We start from the raw sequence: 22,545 nt of genomic DNA, 5'->3' as shown, positions 1-22,545 counted from the left end.
CCCCGCAATTGTTACCATTTGCCATATCAAAAATCAAGATAAAACTCACTGATGGATGTTCTTGTGACAAACAACTGAGCAGCCTATGAACTTGAATTTCTAAGCCTGAGCGGATTGTAGGGAAAGCAAGGTCATTGCTAAATTATTCTCAACAATCCCAAGAAAATCCTCCAAAGACACCACAACAAGACTATCCTCTCAGTCACTTTCAGCCTCTGAGGTTCCCCAATGCAGTCAATGAATGCAGGATTTTCTTACTCCCCCAACCAATCCTCTTAATCTCTCCCAAAGCACCCATTGCTCAGTTTGACTTTTTTCCCTTTGTCCCATCTGTCAAAGCCTTTAAGTCAAGTCAACAACTCGAGCATGGGACCATAAATTGCATATAGTAAAGGATTTACTTTCCCCAATCTTTATCGTGATTAAATAAACATTAGTCACTACTATAAAAGCTTTTTTATCATTCCAATACTAAAAAAAAACTTCTTACTCTGTATATAGTATACTTACCTAAAAGGAAGTAAGATTATAAAGAATGAGGGATTTGCTTTAGATATCATTGAGACACAAGTTTTTTCTAGTCTCACAAATTAAGGTAGTAATTTTTTTTAACCCATCTACCTCCCCATCCCCCAATTCTCCCCCACACTCTAAAAGCTGAGGCTTTGGTACAAAATTCATAATATGGATAACATAGAATGGTCTTTGAGACATTACATTAGTTATACATCCCAAATAAATGTCAAATAGCATCTTTCAAAGTATTTTAAAGTGGCAATTTGAAAAGGCATTCACAGCTGGGTAAAAAAACTGTTCAAAATTATTTACTTCTGATCCAAAATTTTGGACTGATGGGAGAATCTATATTGCTCTTCATTTTTAGCAGTCAGACCAAAGAAACTGATCATTCCTTAACATTCACCCATCCACAAAAAGGATGAAAATAGATCTTATCCTGAGAAAGGGATATTTGGAATATCTTCTCATAACCCTAAATGGAAAGACATAGGAATGATGAAGAGTATGTGTTTCAAATGATGGAAATGTGCCTATGGGCTGTGCTTAGATAACATACAACAGTCAATGGGAGAATGTGCACTATTCTAAGTAATGAAAACTGGCCTTATCCCCAGTACTGGGCATGTCCAGTATGCAACGTAGCATTTCATCATTATCACAGACCTAGATCTGGAGAGGCTCTTAAAGAGACCATCTAATCCAAGTCCCTTATGCGCTTTGAACAAACAATACACTATAGGGTTACTTTTTTTTCAACCAATAACATGAGTAAGTATTAGGATTCTGTACATACTTGGGTCATGAGAGCACTTCCTACTGAGAATTTCTTAACACCTATTTTAAATGGATGAATACCATAAAATAATTCCCATAACACAGTCCTTTCAAAATTACAAAGTAAAACAAAATAAAGTATGCAAAATCAGGAGACCTATTTACATAGTGACCAAAACGTAAAGGAAACAACCTTTGAAAGGAATCAAGAACTCTAAGCAATGCAATGACCATCCATGACTTTAAACAAATTGAGGACAAAGCATGGTTTCTATCTCTTTGTGACACATTGAGACAACCCTTACAACATATTTGTTTTGACTATAATTGTTTCGGGGGGTGGGGAGTGAGGAGACTGACACAGACGTGACACACATTTTCTTGGAGGGTCCAAATAGAAAGGGAAAACAGAAATGATATTCAGAAAAGAAAATAACACCAAAGGAACATTTAAAAATACACTCAAGAATACAGAAGTCCAAAAGGGGACAAAGACAGGAAGGAGAATGTTGATAATATTATAGTAACTTTAATGCCAATTTTGAAAAACTAGCTGTACTAAGAGATGTATGATTATTTTGGTTTGGGCTTTTTATTTTAGAAATTTTCATGTTTGTTGCCGACTTTCTGGCTTATAATGAAAATAAATTTTAAAAAAGTTAAATATTTCAGAAAGAAATGGATGTGGCCTAAAAGGGAGAAAACTCAGTAATTTAGACTTTTATTTAATAAAATGAATAGGTGAAATCCTCATGAAACTACTGGGGAAATGGAGTGTTATTTTTAAAATAAAAATTTCCAGGTTCTGGTCGTCTACCACCACCACCACCACCACCACCACTTATCTATTTAAAAATAAAAAGAGAGGTGGTAAAGGCAAGAGAAAATAACTTGGAACATTCAAAGGGAGAAGGCTGCATTAATAAAGAGTACCTATATCATCACAACAGTAAAAACCCTAAACTATAATGTTCCTTTATTAGCACAATCTTAACTTTTATCAAACTTCTAAGTTAATCATTTTTATTGGTACATTAATTCCATTACTATTTCCCAATGCTTAATTTAATGTAGCCATGAAGAATTATGACTGTAAAGCACAGAAAGTATATTTACTTAATAACTGGAACTTTGGCAAAAAGCAAAACAAAACATTTTCCATCCTACATATTCAGAAGGGTATAACTGGGCTGTAACCAGTAATTCTAACCAGGAAAAATAAAAAGAAAGTTGCCTTCATTTACATTATTGAAAGGTAGCTGTTACTATTATTGCCAGGGTTCTATTACTAGGCTAGAAGGGTTAAATAACCTTGTGAAAAAAAAATTAAAAGAACTATCACTAGGGGTCAACTGTAGCTACAGCACATTAAAGGATAGCAAAGGTATAATAAAAACAAAGATGGAGTTTTTAATTCATAAGAAAAAATCATTGCTCTTAAGGGTGAACAAGTGACATTAAGTAGGTAATTACAGCGACAGACTGCTATTTTATGGATTGTAAGTAACTGTGCCATGGCTGACATTCAGGGCTAGATTATGCTGTCTATGAGGCTGCGATACCTTGTCACTAGCCTGCAATAGGTCATTTTGGTCGAACCATGTCAGAATAAAGTTACTTCATCAACAAACTTTTAAAGTCTACATTCCTTTTTTACTGATCTAATCCAACTGCTTGATTTAAGAGATGGGAATTGGAAGCAAAACAGTATGTCCAAGGTTGCAGAGCTCAAAAATGAAAAGAGAAAAGGTTGTTGACTCCTAATCAAGCTGAGAATGCAGATTAAACAGAGGTCTCAAAGACCTATCACCTATACTAGAACTGCTTAATCGTATTATTTCCTCATCTAGCTCTCCAGTGCCATAGAAAAACTACAAAAGAAAAAGGTCCACAGGAAAATGGATAGTTTGCCATCAGAATGGCCTTGGTATTGACATATTATCTTGATGGAGATGGAATAACAGGACAACGACCATAATGGTCAGTCCTGTGCTGCTGTGAGATATACTCCAAAGAGATGAAGGACAGCAAGTGTAAAGTGAGAAGAAAGAGGAGACCGAAGATCAGAGGACCAAGCTTAGAACTATCCTACAGACAAAAGCGGCAATACCCAAGAGATCAACTACTGCCGCTCTCCTTCATTTCTGTATCTCTTTCCACAGCTGATTTAGATAACATCATGGGAAACAGGAAACAGGAGCCACTACTCTTCCTGAAGATTACAACAGGGAAAAGATGAAGAAAAAACTCTTTGGGTACAGGGAGCAGGGGAAGGAAATCAGAACATATGGTCCCTACTATGTGCCAGATAATGTGCTTTCAATACACTTAACAATTATTATCACACTGGATCCTCAAAACAACCCTGGAGGATAGGTACTGTTATTATCCCCATTGTATACTTGAAGAAACTGAGGTAGATAGAGGTTAAGTGATGTGCTCAGATCAGCTAGTCAAGTGGGATCTGAACTCAGATCTTCCAGACTCTAGGTCAGTGTTCTCCCCATGGCATCACCAGCTGCCATGGGACCCAAAAGAACGTCAAGGTGGCATTGACACAGCTGGAAAAACTGCTGCACGTTTCTCAGCCTCTTTTTCTTACATGTTACATTTTCCTAATGGTCTCTTGCTATTTTTTTTTGGCCTTTTTACTTCACAATGTCATTTCTTAAGACAAAATGCATCTTTGATCATTCCCAGGGTCTTGAAGCATTTCTCATTATTTTGGAGCAAGTCCCAAATAAGGAGAATAGGCAAGAGTTTTTTATTTTAAGGTATTTTGGAAAAAAATTTATTTCCTTACCTTTAAAACTACAACTTTTATTAAAACATTTCTGAACCACTGATGTTGCTTCACCTTCAGGTAGATTTAAGGAAAACATATTCCAAATGCATGTTTAAAATTTGTATTTTCTGTTTATCTTGGTGAAGTCCTAGATGGCTGTCCAAATCCCTATAAAATCTATACATAAAACCTCCACAGGACACATGAGCCAGAACGTTGCAAGGAAATGACTTCTGAATTTGGATTAAGAGGATGTGAGTTCAAATTCTGGCTCAGCTACTTGCTTGTATGACTAAGCATCACTGGGTGCTAGTAACTCGTCTATAAAACTGGGGGAGGGGGAGAGAAGGCGCGTGCAGTGGAGAACGTTGAACTAAAGGGCTTCTGAGATCCCTTTCAATTCAAAAGGGACTATCTGTAACACAAGACATCCTTTCATCTGATCTATAGGAACAGAAAAGTTAAAATGAGACAAATGTCTCACAATAGGAGGGAACAAGGTTTCCTTTAAGTATTTTAACATACAAAATAGCAAGCTTTCACTTCTTATTTATGTCTGTGTTGCCTCTTCCAAAGGAACACAAGCTCCCTGAAAGCAGCGGCTCTTAACTCTTTCATCTCTGTATTCTCAGGGCCTAGCAGAGACTGCAACATGCCAGTGATTGATAAAGGCTTGTCAACCGGGTTAAGACAAGATAAATATCAGTAAAAGCATAATTTCTGTAAGCATAAAGAATGGACTGTCTTCCCCTTTTTTTCTATCTCTGTTTGTGACCTTCCTTCAGTGGCTAAAAGAGGAACATGGTAAAGATGATTTAGATTTTTTTAAAAAAGGTTTGATTTCTGGAAATAAGTAATGAAAATACCAAAGGCCAACTGGGGAAATTTCAATTACAGTTAAAAGTACTCTATTTCATCTCACCCACAAAGTGGCAAAGATAAATATTCAACAACAGAAAGTATACCAATCCATGATTCATAGTTATTTATCACTATAGGAAAAGTGTATTTTATTAAAGAGGTGAGGCTGAAAAAATGACAAAAGACAGAATTAGTCATTGTTGGTAAGGCTTCAAGAAGATTAATGCAAATTGATGTAGTTAGTAAACACTTTGGAATTATAGGAGAAGTCTCATAAAAGTCCCAAGAATTGTTCATATCCTTTGAATCAGAGACCCCATAGATAGTCATAAACTTGAAAGTGTTCAAAGACAGGAAGGACCCATATAACAAATAATTGTGGTAGCATATTTTGTGGGCTTATAAAAAAAACTGGTTCCCCAACTAATAAATGGTCAAAGGATATGAACAGGCAGTTTTCAGAGGATATAGTCATATGAAAAAATGCTCTCAATCACTATTAATTAGGGAAATGCAAATTAAAACAACTCAGAGGTACCACATCACACCTATCAGATTGGATAACATGACAAAACAAGAAAATGATAAATGTTGGAGAAGATGTGGGAAAGTTGGAACACTAATTCACGGTCGGTGGAGCTGTGAGCTGATCCAAGCATTCTGCAGAGCACAAAGGGCTATAAAGATGTGCATACCCTTTGACCCAGCAATACCACCCCTAGGGCTATATCCCAAAGAGATCATAAAAATGAGAAAAGGACCCACATGGACAAAAATATTTATAGCAGCTCTTTCCAAAGAATTGGAAATTGAGGGGATACCCATTAATTGGGGAATGGCTGAACAAGTTGTGGTATATGAATGTAATTGAATACTATTGTGCTATAAGAAATAATGAACAGGCAGACTTCAGAAAAACCTGGAAAGACTATTATGAACTGATGCTGAGTGAGCAGAACCAGCAGAACACTGTACACAGTAACAGTCACAGTGTGCAATGACCGATTTTGACAGACAGCCCTTCTCAGCAAAACAATTCCAAAGGACTCACGATAGAAAATGCCATCCACATCCAGAGAAAGAACTATGGAGTCTGAATGCAGAGCGAAGCAGACTGTCTTCCTTTTTGTTTTGTTTTTCTTTCTCATGGTTTCTCCCATTTATTATAACTCCTCTATGCAACATGACTAACGGGAAAATGTGTTTAATAGGAATTTATGTGTAGAGTCCATATCAGATTGCATGCTGTCTTGGGGAGGGAGAGGGAGAAATTTAAAACTTATGGAAGTGAATGTTGAAAACTAAAAATAAATAAATATTAAAAAAAAACAACACCTCAGTAACAAAGTTGATGTCTATAAACTGGAGGTGGCTGGGTAAATTATGATCGATAAATGAAATAAAATGCTATCCTGCCAAAAGAAGCAATAAATATAATGAATTCAGAGTAACATGTGAAGACCTATAGGAACCCAAGCAATAGTGAGAAGCAGACCCAGAACAACCACATATAGAATAACTGAATAAGGAAAATAAAAATAACATGAAAAGGTGCCAAAATTCAAGTTATTTTCAAGGACTGTTTTGGGTCCATAACAGATGATGAAACTTGCTTTCCTTATTTTCAATAGCCTTCTGGCTGACTATAGGTATGGAATGGTGCATGTGGTCTTCGGTCAACATTCCTTAACTGCCTTTTTTGTTACAAAAGCAAGGCTCCAAACAGATGCTATATAAGGAAATAAATGTGAAAAAGAAACAGGAACTGTTATAAAACTTCAATTATTTTAAAACATGGAACCACTCATGTACATGAGGATAATTGAGTAGTAACCCATTATTCAGTCTGTAACTAAGATAACAGGAAGCTAGGCATTTTCTTGGGAATCAACTGGTAGACTTAAAAGGTAGAATATACAGAAACAAGGAGCAATCACAAATATACTTACGTGTATTTCACATTCAAGGCTTCATCAAGACTACCAGCAGCCAACAATAATTTTATGACTGTGGAATAAACAAGTGCAGAAAACACAACATTCTTCTTCTGTGCCTCCAGAAAAATAGCATATGCGTCTACAAAGAAAAAATAAACAAGAAAAGACATCCACAAATGCAATTTCAAGTGGAAGAAAAAATGGTTTTCAGATTTCACCAAAGAAAAAAAAATTTTTTTTAACAAATCCTTTTCATTCTCCTAATCTTTAGGATAAAATTACATTTTAAAAAGCTATAAATTAGATCAAATAGATGTATTTCAACTTGAATTCTTTTTTAAAAAATTATTCTCACTGGATTTTTATAACTCAGCAAATTATATATCCATGCCAGTATGAAAATAATCCATCAAATTTAGGTCCATCACTATAATGAGCCAACGTTTCAAAAACCTTGCAAATATTTATTAAACCCCCATCACAGATATATGATTTAGTCTGAGTGAAGGAAAGAAACCATTTTAAAGCTATCTTTAATCTATAGGTGGGTGGTTACAATAGTCGGAATTGCAGCACAACAGTATTAATGTGAATGTAGCCTACAATTCTGGAATTGGGAGATCAAATTATTTGGCTACGACAGGACTTACACAAAAACATACAATTTTCAAATATACTGATATCTAACAAGTAAACTAAGCAACATTTGTTTGACTGATTAACAGTTTTATTTCACTCGTTCACAATAACTGTCAGTGAATGAAAAGATGTTACCCAAAGAGAAGTAACTACACTTTTCAGTCACTTACTTTTCTCAAATAAAATTGCCTAGCTGTAAACATCCAATTGAGACTATAATCCACTCTCTACTGTATACAAACACTTCACAATAAAGATGGTGCACAACTGATCTGTCACATATGGCCTTCAACAGACACAAGGCTCTTGTTATCAAACATAGCAGCAAACACACACGAACTCAGAACTAAACACTAATGTTTATAAGAACAATCTAAGCTGATTTGGAGGATTCCTGAGAGAGTATAGATTTGTAAGCTTAGAAAGGGTAATGCCACTAAATATGTTCAAACCAGCAATCAAGGTCAGGTTCACATCTTTGTGACCAGAATGAGAAAATGAGGCACTTCCTCAAAAGGCCTTTCAGGTCATTTTTACAGAAAAAAGACAATAAAGACATTTCCAAGAACAAATCATAAACATTACAATTTACCATTTCAAAGAGTAAAAGTACTGCTACATATTGACTAGTAAGTTTAAAAACTGGGTTTGAACATTTTACCTCAACATCTGGAAACAAATGTTAAAATTTATCTATGCATGATTGACTGTGCTGGGTTAAAATAGGCAGCTCTATTTCTCATATCATATATACATTAATGTTCAGGGAAGAAATATATAATTAAACTACTATAGAAAAACTGTATTTATGAAAAACATCGTATGTTACACAACTAGCTAGAAGTGGGTTATGAGTCCTGCCTCCCTCCCCAATAAAGAAGTGAAAAGAAGATAAAGCTAATTTCAATCATTTGATGAATATCAAATATCATAGGAGGCTATAGTAATAAAATTTTAGTTGAAATAAAAGTTAGGTCTTAAAAATAAAACAACTATTCCCTCATATAGTTACTGAGGTAATCTATTAAATTTACTTTTTATTCTACAAATAAATATTCCCAAGAGATATTGTTTTATTGCAAATCACCCTCTTACAATTATAAAAGCTACTGTTGATATTCTCTTATGTCTCTATGAACCACGATACATCACAGGTGAAGACAATGTCTATAAAATAGCAGCTTTCAGAAAAAATACTATGAAACTGTATTCTGCATTTTTATATCCATGATTGGTATTCCTTGGTACATGACATAATTTTAAAATTCAATATCTAAGGAATTTGCTAATTCCTATAAAAGTTCAGTATAACTGTATATTGTGCAAGGAAAATATAAGATGTTTTTAACCTACCTTGAATAATTAATAAGAACTAATAAGAATGGTCATTGTTTGCTATCTTGTAAAAACTTTAAGTACAGGAGACAAAAACTGAGTCCTAAGTTACGAAAATTACCACCTCTTGGTGAAACATTACGATGTCTGTAACTAAATATATTTTTCAAAAGACTGCTGCTGTATGGATATAATATGGAAATGATTTCCAGTAGTGAAAGCTATAAATTGCAGCCCCCCACCCCCCGCCACACACACACACACACACACTTCACTTTGCAAAGCAGCTACCTTTGGTACAAAAATTTTTGCTATGTGTGCAAGGCAGCTCTTGATTGAGAAAACCAAACTAAGTGAACGAGTTTAAAAAATTAATTAACCCTTATTATCTACCACTCTTCCTATTAGAATGGAGTTTCAAATAGCACATGATTATTAAATTAAAAGCGGCTGGTATGACAAGGGTTTAAAATTTTTATATATAAAACAAACTTCCCAGAATCCTATACGGTATTGTAGTCATATTAAACTTATAAGGGTTGTTTACATAAACCTAACAACTTAATAATTAGTTTTAATAAGACACATTTCATAACACTTGAAATAAATAATTTTTTTATAATGATCAAGCCAAGTGGTCAAAGGATGTGAAAGAACAATTCTTAAAGGAACTGTAAATTATTATCAATCATACGAAAGACTGCTCCAAATTAATAGGAGAAATGCAGATAAAAACTGAGGTTTTAGTGCTCAAATGGGCAAAAATGACAAAAAATGGAGCCAACTGTGGAGGTGCTGTGGAAGAATAAGGTTATTTATAAACCAATGGTCATAGAATGGTTTAATCATGTTGGAAAGTATCAGGAGATATGAAAAAAAAAGTGATTAAAATGACAGTACCTTCTTACCCTGGGATTCTGCTGAAAGGAAGTTAACCCCCAAAAGCCAAAAGAAATCAGAAATAAAGGTCTCATAACCACCTGTATCAGCATGGCAAAAATATCTATATTGCAAAATACATGAGACTCTCCACATAGAAAGTAGAAAAAAGGTAGTAAAACATTTATTCAGACACCAGAGGACCAGATCTCATAACCAAGCAACAAAGTCCCACAACCAGTAAGCCCACTTTATCATAATAGCAAGGAACTTAAAACACAATATCACAGCATGGAGCCTTGCCATTCCAAAACCATCTGCCCCTCCACCCCCCCACCCCTGCTTGGGCCTTCCCAAAAACTCACTCACAGCCACCACAGGTCTGCTCTTTCCCTCAGCTCTAACTGTACTAACTGCTCTCTCAGCATTTCCTGTGACACAATTTCCTTTTCCTCTCAGCAAGTTGCTCCTACTCCATGTGACTTAGGTTTCTTGTGCTGTAAGCAGGTCACATGGCCTATTAATGGGTGGGAAAGATCTTCAAATCTAAATAGGTATTACATCACTCAAATGATATAATATTTGGAAAGTACTTAGCACAGTGCCTGGCATGTAACAGGCTTTATAAAAATGCTTACTCTCTTCTCCTTCCCAAAACTTTCATAGCCACATTTACTGTAGTAACAAAGAACTGGAAAAAAGAGATGCCTGTTGTTTGGAAATATTGCAACTAAATGTGGTACAGGAAAAGAAGGAAAAATTACTGTACTGTAAGAAATGACTATGAAGAATCCAGAAAAGCATAGGACACCTAAACTGAAGGAGAGTGATGTAAGCAGAACCAGAACACTGGGGGGACGCGCCACGGCAGCAAATATAAAACTGTAATTATAATGACCAAGCTTTGCTCCAAAGAAGAGATGAGAAAATACATCACCCACACTAGTGGGTATGGAACTATTCCATACAGTTTTCCTAGATTCCTTCCCCATTTCCCCTAAATACCCTTTTTAAACTTTGTTTTTAAACAAAGAATGGCTCATTGGGTAGCGGAAGGAGGAATTCATAAATGAAGCTGATACAAAATATATAAATAAAAAAAAACCCTTAAGAACTTAAAAGGGGGAAAACTTCAAATGAGCTGGTGACAACCTCCTATTTATCATCAATTTATCACTTTCTACATCCAATCAACAAATACATCTTTTTTTTGGCCTCAGTCTGCCTCAAGTGAATTATCAAGGGACTCAACTGGCCACAGTTAGATAGCAGTCCTCTTTGCTAAAGACCTGGTGGATCCACACACATGCTGGCATCCAGTTACCTGTTTGTCAGTTCTCTGGCAGAATACTGTTCTAACACAGAATGCGTCCTCTTCCTCCTCTGAACACCCATTATATTTATTCTGCAAGGCCTCATGCATATCTGTCTACTCTTCTCTCTTAATAGTCTCTGCCACTGAGAATTCTGTATTTCTTATGACCTGAACAACCTAAATCTAATCTGTAGGCCTCTTTTCTGAATTTAAATTCTAAAGCACCTAACTGATGCAGCATATTTTCAATTACATATTTCAGAACAACTCAAACTCAGTATGTCTTCCTTCAGAGAGCCCCAAAAGATCAGCAGAGGGTAGATGAGGTGTCGAGATCTGTATCTTAGTGTGTAACAGTCTACACAGCAAAGTCAGGAGAGCTGAACAAGGTGAGGAAGCTATTTCCTTACCTTCGCTTTTCTTCTTCTGACATGCACTCATTAGCTCTTTCTTTAAGACTGCTTCTGGGGGCAGGGGTACTGCGCTGTACTGAGGATCAGCTTCAAGGGGGTCGTCATACCACAACTTAAAAAGAAAGTTGAGTTTATTTTTTAAAAAGAATATGTCTGTAAGAATGGGTTAATGTTTAGATCTATAATGTTCTATAATGCACAAATTATTTTTTTTAAAGAAAAATTGCTCTCCTCAACCTACCATGGGTATATCAAATGGAACATCCTGATTGTTATTTCTGAGGATCTCACCCAACAACCTCAATGTCTTCTGACGAGGAATAACATTTTCTTCTTGCATTTTAGTCCAAACAGCATCAGCTTTCTGCCAGTCATTATTTTCCTCTACAAAACATGATTAAGTCCCGATGTCAAGTAAGTTCACGCACCAACATCCAAGTTATGCAAATTAATATTCCTAATTTTTGATAAGGATGTAGACCTTTTAGTCAAGGCTATCATACATTAAAGTAATATTAAAAGCTATAGATTTAGATACTTGATAGAACCTTCAAGATTTGTTCTTAGCAGTACTATTTAATCAGAAGACTTCTGATTTGCATTTCAAAACAAGTGACACAGAAACCATATTAAAGGTACATAAGCAAAGAGGCTGTAATGCACATTATACTACTGTAACTATTATCATGTCGTGGTTACTATAGCTCAAACATATGCAACATCTTCATGATTACAAAGCATTTTCTTTATAACAACCCTGTAAAATTATCCTGTAGAATAGAGAGATGGTACATTGGGTCATTTCATCCTAGACAAAGGTACAATATCTCTCAGAAGTTAAATGATTTGCCTAAAGTTATTAAGCTTGGAAGTACTAATGCCAGTATTCCCTCAATGCAAAAGACAATGCTCTTACGATTATGACAAACTCCGAATCTAAGACAAAAGACTTCATACATGTTGTTTATGGTTGATTAAATGCATGTCCCTCTACCCCAAAATACATCTCCAGAATCACATCTTCCTTGGTATTCTTAACTGTTGCCCTGGGAGGGAATTTAGAAATCAACCTTCTAAAGTCAGTAATTGCCTTGGTGAGCCTTATAATCCATTATATATATGATCGGAGGTTTGGAGAGGCAGAGGATAAATTCAAAATAGGCAAATAGCTCTGTCTTTCAAAATCTAGAGCAATCTTACTCTTGGATATTATAAAAAGAAAAAAAGATTGTTTCAAGTCTACTTACTCTACTCTAAGAATTATGTTTATGTATGACCTTTTCTTGCTTATGTGTGTAAATTCAAAAGTCTATAAATGAAATTAAATTATGTAAGAAGTGACCATTTCTCATGTAAGCCTGCTTAATAACTTTTGATATATAACAGGTACTATATGAAGGATATAACATTGAGGGTCTAAAATAATGGTAAGTAGGTAAGTGGTTTATTGTGTTTAAGATGACATAAAGCTGCAAACCTTTTCACTTGTTTAAGCAGCTAAAATTGGTTGTGTCTTTTCTTGTTGACTGATGATTTGTATGACAGAATTTAATAAATTCTAGCTTATATCTCATCTCGGCAGACATGGCTTGTCAAACTGAGCAACTGGGTGGTGAGGACTTATTTGCATTGGGAAGTAGGATTCCCTCCTGTTGAAATGACATTGTTTCTTAAGGACCAGTTGCTTTAGTGTGATAGAATAATTATCTATAAAAGCAGAAATAACCAATTAAAACTTATGTAGTCTGCAAATCTAACTAAAAATAAATTTTGAAAAATAGCTAACATTTTTTATAGCGCTTACTATGTGCCAGCCACTATGTGCTAAGAGCTCATAATCACAGGTGGTAGGTGCTATTATCATCCCCATTTTATAAATGAGGAAACTGAGGCAAATGGAGGCAGAATGATTTGTCCAGGTGCATAAGCTGGTTTTGAACTGAGATCTTCCTGACTCCAGGCTCACTGCCACTAGCTGCCCAATAATAAGAAATATTCCTCTATTGCGATATGACTTAGTCCTTACCAAACACCTCGTTCTTAACAAGAGTTAATATCTATGCCAGTTGTCTCAGAGGATAACATCATTCATGCTTGGCACATCAGCAGAAGCCAAGGAGATACAAGATGATTTCCTAGTAACCCCTAACACATAGTGACATAAAGCATACCTGAGAGATGGCAATGGGATTGTATTCCCTTTTCAAAATGAACAAAAAAAATAAATCAGCAAGCATCTGTTAAATGCTTATTATGTGCCAAGAGCTCTGCCCTGTACTGATAATACAAAGAATAAACAAAATAGTCCCTCCCCTTAAGAAACTCACATTCTTATGGGGGAGACAACATGAATCTAAGTAGGTAAGATGCAACCTTCCTCTATATGTATCTTTTATGAACCTAGTTATTTATACATCATTTCTCCCATTAGAATGGGAGTTCCTTGAGGACAAGGACTATTTTTTGCCTTTCTTCGTAGCTCCAGAGATTATCATAACGACAAGAACATAGTGAATACCTAATAAATCCTTGTTGTCTACCTGATGCACCCACAGTGGGGGAGACAGGGAATGAGTTTTGACATAAAATATGGATTCTATGAAGCAGAAGTTAGGAAGAAGGGCATATAAAGGTATGGAATGCCAGTGCAAGATGAGAAATGGTATATTATGTGTGAGAAAGACCCAAGTGTCCAGTATGACTAAGAAAAAAACCTATATCCAAAAGTATTAAATAAATTTGTTGCTGCTGAACAGCTAGCAGTAATCTTTGAGGAGTTAGAGAGACTATTCCTATCCTTGCCTCAATACTGGAAACTGGCAAAAGTTGATTTTTCAAAAGCTAAAGAGCGTAACATCAATTGCTGGTGTGTTATTATGAAATGATTTGAGTTTGCACTCTTAGAGAAGGATTATTATAATATTGATCACTACTGAGTCAGCATGGATTAACAAGTATAGGTTAATGATTATTTTTTTTTCTATAGAATTACAAGATTGGTGAGTCACGTAAAAGTTGTAGACATTGCTAATCTAATAATGGCTCATAACATCCTAGTAAACAAGACAGAAACATATTAACTAGAAGACAGAATAACTAAGTATATTTGGAAGTGATGTAATCTTCAGATGCAGGAATAGTGAGTGATTGAGAGGGAAGGAAACTAGTTAACAGAGGGCTCTGTTAACCTTACATATTTACCAGTGATTTGGACTAAGACAATCAAAAAACATCTACAAATGGAACTTGTATAGCTAATATCTTGGAAGCCAGAATCAAGATACAGAGAGATCTTGACAGACTGGACCAAATGGCCAAAGACAGTAAGACAAAACTGAACAGAGATATATGCAAAACTCAACAACAGGCCTAAATAAATTAAATTGTACAAGAAGAAAATGCTTAATGCATGTGGAAACATCAAGAAATTCAGGACAGAAGATGGCGGCTGGAAAGCAGGGACTTGCAGGAGCTCCCTACCACGTCCCTCCAAAAACCTATAAAAAATTGCTCTGAACAAATTCTAGAACTGCAGAACCCACAAAATAGCAGAGGGAAGCAGGGATCCAGCCCAGGACAGCCTGGATGGTCACTGGATGAGGTCTATCGTGCATGGAGCAGAGGGGAGAGAGCTCAGCATGGGCAGCGGCAGGACCAACCAGACAGGGAGCCAGGCGGAACAGGCCCTAGCTACCTGAATCAGTGAGCTGTGGCAGTTGCCAGACTTCTCAACGCACAAACACCAAAGACAACAAAGAAGGTTAGTGGGAAAAGCTGCGGGGGGTCAGAGTTGGTGGTTCAGCCACCACTCCAGGGGCAGCGGGGGAGGTGCAGCTACAGAACTACAGCTGCAGTTACTTCTGCCCCCAGGCCCACATGGTGGGAGGAATTAAGTGGCAGATCAGAACAGGAGTGCAGAGCCTGCTTAAGATTTGCATCAGGTCCGGGTTGGGGGTTCTTGAGGAAGGAGGAGTGATGGTGTAGCAGAGCTGGCTGTATAGAAAGAGCTCTGAGATCAAAAGTGCATCCCCTTGGAACAAAGTACTCTTTGCTCTACAAGCAGTCATACCCTGATGAAAAACTCAAGGGTCAAGTAAGCTGGCTGGGAACATGGCCAGGCAGCAAAAATGCACTCAGATTCAGTCTTGGACTTTGGAATTTTTCTTTGGTGACAAAGAAGACCAAAACATACAGCCAGAAGAAGTCAACAAAGTTAAAGAGCCTACATCAAAAGCCTCCATGAAAAACATGAACTGCTCTCAGGCCATGGAAGACCTCAAAAAGGAGTTGGAAAAGCAAGGTAGAGAAGCAGAGGAAAAATTGGGATTAGAAATGAGAATGATAGAAGAAAACCATGAAAAACAAGTCAATGACTTGCTACAGTCGTTCAAAAACAACAACAATAAAAAAAGTTTTTTCATGCAACTAGGAAATAAGATACACAGGCAATGAGGCATAGAAATTTATCTTGCCCTATAAGAGAGAAAGGGAAAGGGGGATGGGAGGGCTGACTGGGGAACGGGGCAACCAGAATATATGCCATCTTGGAGTGGACGGGAGGGTAGAAATGGGGAGAAAATTTGTAATTCAAACTCTTGTGAAAAATCAATGCTAAAAACTAAATATATTAAATAAATTAAATAAAATTAAAAAAAAGAAAGAAATTCAGGATAAAACCACCTGCATATCTTAACTGTTTACAAGATCAGCATATTTAACAGTGGTCAAGGCACTAAATCTAATCGAATCTAAAAAAATCTAATATAATCTTAAGTCTGCATTAATACAAAGAACATATTAACTAACAAACATGGCTATAGATCACTCTAACCTGCCTAGGTGAGATCACATGTCTGTAATAATAAAAGATTTATCATAATATTAATCTGTAATCTGCCTCTCTTAAACCTTGATAGATTGCTGATAGTGGAGGCCACATCTAATCCTATTTCCATAAACATCTCTCAAGTAATACTTGGAGATAGTAATAATAGTTCATGTTGATACAATTCTTGGCATCACATTTCTGTAAGAAAAAGGATAAGATGAAGTGAGTGTCAACAGTGTAGATTGCAACTTAAAAACTATGTATGTGAAGATGGTGGAATCTGGGAGCTGGAAAGAACTCAATGGTCATCACGTCAGCGCACACAAAAAAGGATATGCCACTATAACATTTTTTAATGAATGGTCACCCAGTGTTTGTATGAAGAACAGTTCTAAGAAGGAGGAACCACTGCCTCTTGAAGTCACCCATTCCACTGTGGGATGATTCTAATTTCTACCAACTGATTTTTTTCCCTAACATCAAGCTCAAATAGCTCCTGGTCCTGCCTTAAGGAGCTAAATGGAACAAATCTAGCTCCTCCTCTACCTACGTAACAGATTCTTTAAATACTTGAATATAACTATCAAATCCTTTATGAGTTTTCTTTTCTCCAATCCAAGCATGAGTGGTTCCTTCAACCATTCCTCATGACATGATCTCAAGACCCTTTGACATCCTACCTGTGCTCCTCCGGATACTCTCCAGTTTATCTGTGTCCTTAAATTGTGGCACACAAGACAGAACACAACACTGCAGACAAACTTTGACACGAGCAGCTATGCCCCTCTTGATGTGGATCAATATCTCATTAGCTTTTTGGGCTGCCACACCATTGTGACTGACTCAGGTTGAACTTGCAGTCCACTAAATCCTCAACATTTTTTAGCAGAAAGTTTCTCATGTGTAAGAGGGATTAGAGGAGCTAAGTGTGGTTCAAAAAAGTAGAATTAACATATGCGGAAGATACAGGAAGGCAGATTTAGGTTCAATAAATGAAAAAAACTCCTTCAAAATAAGAGCGATTCAGAAATGGACAAACCAGGTAGGTAATTATATAATAAACTGTCCAAACTGTCCATCACAGAGGGTCAGAGGATCAAGACCTGAAGGGCATTAGAGACCATCTAGTTTAACGCCCTCATTTTACAGATGAAGAAAAGAAAACCCATGAAGATTAAGGACCTGGGCCAAAATTACAGTAAGTAAAGAAGTAGCAAAGAAGTAGATTGAACCCCCAATTCCTCCATTTCAAATCCAGCATTCTTTCCATTACCTCTCTGGAGGAATACTAGTTAGAGATATTGTAAAGAGAGGGCAAAATGAACCAGATGAAAGTTAGAAAAGAGAACAGCAGCAACAGCTTTATTGCTAATCCCTACACAACCTTTTGGAAAGCCCAGCCTATAAGTATAATCGTCCCTTGTGGTTCTGCTCCCAGTTTTAATCAGCATAGAAGCCTCAACCTGCTCCATTTTTCCAACCTGGTCTGGACTGCCTTCCTTAGGAAGCATGGTGGCTGCTCACTAGCCAAAGACAGTTAGATTGGTGCCAGACTTAGTGCAAAAGCTCAATTGACTTAAACTCACTGTAGGTACCAACTCTGGAACTCAAGCAATTCTCAGCAGCAGAGGTTGCAACACTGTGTCACCACTAATTAGCTTTTAATGCAAGGCTCTGACTACTAAATACAACATGTTGTAAGATTCTACTTCCATACTGCTAGTCTAAAGTTTTAATTACAAAAATCACCACAAAAATAAGGATATTTCAAAGCAAAATACAGGCAAGATTGCTGAATTACTTACTGCAGAGTGTTAGAAGATTGTAATACATTTGATCTCTGTCACATTCAAATAGTTTCTGTGTCAATTCGACCAATTTCTCCAGGATTTCAACCTTAAAATTACAGAATAACACATCATCATGTCTTGATGGGTATACAAAACGTCTTTAAATTCTGAAACAGGAATCTCTGACAAATCCTCAACAATATGTGGTAATATATATGTAATCGATTCTCAGTTACTTAGGAAAAATAATCCTTTCTGTCAGGCTTTTTACCCCAGACCCTCCATTAGGCTGATATGGCCCAAGAGGGTAGAGAAACATACTGTGGAGAATGGGTTGATACCAACTTCTCATGGTTGGAAGAAGCAGCTGGGTAGTACTTAAGAACTCCAGGACCATGTATGGATATAGGTAAAGAAAGAGTTAATTCAAATAATTATATTGTAACTCAAAAATCCCACCCCAAATGTCCCTAACTACTCTGTCTATACGCAGTTCACTTTTTTACTTGATGAGAAGGTACCCTGCATCAAAGGACAGTTGAAGAGAAATTCTTTCTTTAAAGTCTTTGGTAGACTGAGGGGGGCTGCAATAATTTTAGACTGTCAAAGTAAGAAAAATCAACCTGACATAATGGATGAATATCAATTTAGGACTATGGTTGTAGTTTTCTAAAATTCTGCAATAATGGTAATAGATGATAGGTCACTTTTACATGTGTTATCTCACTGATATTATCCCCATTTTCCATTAGGCTCAAATTGGTTTGGGGGCTTGCCAACAGTTCCACAAACTAATAAAATAAATGCCTGAGTCAGGATTTGAACTTAGGTTTTCTTCACTCAAAATCCTAGACCCTAGGAAATCACAGGCCCATGGTCACAGATGAGTCATTTTTAGGGAACGAGAGAAGATAAAACAGTTGAGAAATAAATCACCAATAAACACAAACCTGGTTATTTGATATGCATTTTTCAGAAAACCACTGAAGTTTCCCAGAACGAGCCCTAATGCCAGGAGTCTGCAAAATAAAATATCCACAATAAGGCCTTGTTCTTCAAATATACACATTTAATATTCTTGACCACATTTTTCCCACCACCCTTAACTAACAAAAATCAAACACAAAATGCCAAACCAAAACAAAGAAACCTCACTATCTTCATGAAATCAATCTAGAATCTTATTCCTATTGTTATTTTAATTAGCTTTTAATTGCCAACAGAATTCAGCACAAGTGAGCTAAATAACCATCATCTTGTACTCCAAAGATTCCTCAATAGTGAACTGAAGTATTCTCTGAATGTGAAATCTCATTAAGATAGTCCACTGACGTAAAAGCTAGAAGTGTTTGACAAAAATTTTAGCAAACCAACTGTCAACACAAATGAAAAGTCATTGAAAAAAAAAACACTTCTCTATAGAATCTAGTCTGTTATTGCTCAGTGAAAGAGGTGTGATGTGTGTATGCCAGTAGCAGGCCTTCAAACCAAAGTTTTAAAGGGTAGGAAAATAGTTGAAAACCTAAAATTGAATTTAGTATTATCTTTTACAGTAGAAAGTATAATTATGTTATAATTTATGACAGTAAAAGGGAAAGCATTCTCTAACTGCAATTATTCAAGAATAAAGTTCTGTTGGCTGGGAAGGAGAGGTACATTTTGAAAAATAATGAGGATATAAAAACAAAAAAAATATATATTTTTAAAAAACACTAAGATTTAGCTAAACAATTTTGTCTTTGGGTGCAAATATAATTCCACTTAGGAAAGGAAATTTTAAAAAACTTTAGCTCAAAATGATTGATTTGTCACACTCTGAAATATCTTAATCTTCCATAAGAGGGAGTGTGTTATTTCTATCAGTTTACTAAGAAAAAAAAAATTTTTTAAACATCCCATTAACAAAAGCAGTAAGCCAGTGATCACCTGGTTCTTCCCTACCTTATTTCCAGAGAAGAACTTAAAACCAAATGTCCTGAGTCCTGATTTGCAGGACCCTAAACTCAATTTTCTTTAGTAAATGAGGCAGAACCAAGGTGGAGTGGGAGACCAATGGGAATAGCAGAAAAAGAGACTATCTATAAAATTCTATTTGTGAATTCCTTTTTTATACATTAGGATAAAGATTCTTGTAGTGATTAAGTTGATTTCCAATGTATTCCCATACAGTGCTCTCTTAAATAGGAACAATTTTTACCCTCCTCTCAAGAATATTTATCCTCCTATTTTGACAATACAACACTATCACAATTAACCCCCCCCCAAATAATGGGGTAATTGAATCTGTACATAATTTGCCTTAGAACATTACAAAAGTGCCAGAGCAACATTAACTTAGAAGTTTCACTATCATTGTTAGTGCAGATGCTCAAGACCTAGGCAGTCTTAATGTTGAACATGTACATATAACAAAAATTCTCAAGTTTAAGATTGACTTGGTGATGCCAGCTTCAAAAGCAGCTGACTTAAATACAACAGCTAGGTTCTTTAGTGTTTTGTTTTGAAACTAGGAAATGCTTCCACAAAAAAGTCTCTGTTGTCAAAAGAACACTCCTATCAGATGAACAAAATCTCCTACTCTTCCATGACAGTCCACTATCTGCTGACATCTTAGTCAATTTTAAAATATTTCAAGTAGCAATCTGAAATGGAAATAGACTATAATAAATGAAAACAAGAAATATTAATACTACACAAGATCTGAGTGAAATTCTCAATGTGAGTTACCACCTAATTAAAATACTCAACTTGCTACCTATCTTTCCTGATCTGTTTAACAGGTAGTAAGTAAAAGTAATTATTATAATAAAAAGACTGTCATATTTGCTTTTATCTGGGCCAATTTGTTTTAAAACATTCCACATATGCAAGTACTGGGCATATTTTTTGCAAGGAAAAAAATGAATAAAAAACCTAAGGTACTAAAATGTGCTTGTAAAATGTGTTCAGTTTATAGAAAGTAAAATATCTAGACATATCCAGTTTTTAATATAAGTATGGCCTCAAAAAAAATACCAATTCACCTTAAAATCCCAGGCTTACCATGAAATAAACTGTGACCTTAATATCCCAGAATGATGCTCATCACCTCAAATGACGCTTCACAAATGCCAAAATAAGCACCTACATAATAATACAGGAAAAATATATCCCCAATTCTCTTTACCTTAGAGCATGTGTAAAAGAGCTGTACTCTCTTAGCACTTGTTAAAGAGTCTCTGAAGGGAGAGAATGCAAGCCTTAAACACAGGCAGAAATTGATTACAGAGAATGGAACGTCTTAATTCCTATGAGAAAGATCAAGAGTATGCCCTGAACACTATAGGAAATTCATTCATAAAAGATTTGTGTCCCCAAGTTGGCATATATGCTAGTAATAAGGCAATGCGGTGGGGGGAAGCCAACATGAGATGGAATTGGCTATTCAAAGTTGGGTGGCTCTTCTATATTTCCACAAAAGCCTCCAAGATTTGCCCTTCTTTGTAGCCTTTCAAAAAAAGAAAAGAAAAAAATTCACACAAGGAGGAAGAAAATAACTGAGCAGGTCTAAAGCTGAAGTTTATGCTTTTAAATTGGTATTCTTGCTTGATATTGTATTTTCAAAGAAGCTTAGAAAATGTTGTAAAGGTCAATGTTGGCAGGGAACCTTTAGTTCTGTCCCCTAAGTTTATGAGTCTCACCTCAGATATTCAAAATAACAGAAAGATATATTTAGGCTAAAACTTAGCAAAGCAGGTTTCACAGCTTTTTGGACACTCAGGCAAAATTATCCTTGTCCACCAATCTGTGGAAACTGAATTAATTTCCAATCCCTTTCTTCCCCCAAAGACAACTTTTGGGTACAAACATTTGTACTTTACAGAGACCTAATTTTATGTCCACTTCACACTAGGAATACAAAATATGTATTGATCAATGGAATTCTACTAATGTAAACAATTTTACTACATAAAAGCAATCACCACAAGGTCCCATGGACACAAAAGGTTACTCCTGCACAACCCCAGGATGAGAATACAAAAGCACAGAGGAGGGAGGGGAAAAAACATCTAGTGAATGATCCAGTTTGGTGACAGTATAAAGCATATAAAATGAGAAATACTATGAGATAAAGCTAAAAGGTACATTGGAGTCAGGGTGGTGGAAGGCCTTGGAAATGAAGATAATCCAAAACCCTAGACTTTATTCTCCACAGAATGAGGAGCCCCTGGAACGATCAGAGCTATGCAACAGGAGTATTTGGGCAGTAGCATAAAGGATAAATGGGAGTGAAAAGAGACCAACAGGCAGGCAACCATTTAGGAGGCTATCACAATGAGACAGTAAGGTCCTGAACCACAGAACTTCCTGTGGGAGTAACAAATACTGAAGTTTCTACCACTGCTTCTATTTCTCAGCTGACTTCTTGCCCTGGAACTTTCCTCCACACCTGTGGACTCTTTTTGCTTTCACTGTTCCTCCCTGAGTCTC

At 36.1% G+C, this 22,545-nt stretch overlaps 1 protein-coding gene across 1 annotated transcript in view; it reads right to left on the bottom strand.

Annotated features, from left to right (window-relative positions):
- LRPPRC (leucine rich pentatricopeptide repeat containing) overlaps window positions 1-22,545 on the bottom strand; it is a 118,319-nt gene that overhangs the window by 15,989 nt on the left and 79,785 nt on the right. Inside the window, exons 26-30 of the mRNA XM_036749480.1 lie at window positions 19,026-19,094; window positions 18,091-18,181; window positions 11,699-11,841; window positions 11,455-11,569; window positions 6,889-7,015 (exon numbers count right to left, since the gene is read on the bottom strand). Coding sequence (XP_036605375.1) covers window positions 6,889-7,015; window positions 11,455-11,569; window positions 11,699-11,841; window positions 18,091-18,181; window positions 19,026-19,094 — 545 coding nt within the window. The remainder of the gene's footprint in view (window positions 1-6,888; window positions 7,016-11,454; window positions 11,570-11,698; window positions 11,842-18,090; window positions 18,182-19,025; window positions 19,095-22,545) is intronic.

This window comes from Trichosurus vulpecula, chromosome 3, assembly GCF_011100635.1.
Source record: "Trichosurus vulpecula isolate mTriVul1 chromosome 3, mTriVul1.pri, whole genome shotgun sequence".
NCBI classification, from domain to species: Eukaryota; Metazoa; Chordata; class Mammalia; order Diprotodontia; family Phalangeridae; genus Trichosurus; species Trichosurus vulpecula.
The sequence above is the reverse complement of the archived record's forward strand: the minus strand, read 5'-3'. Positions and strand labels throughout refer to the sequence as shown.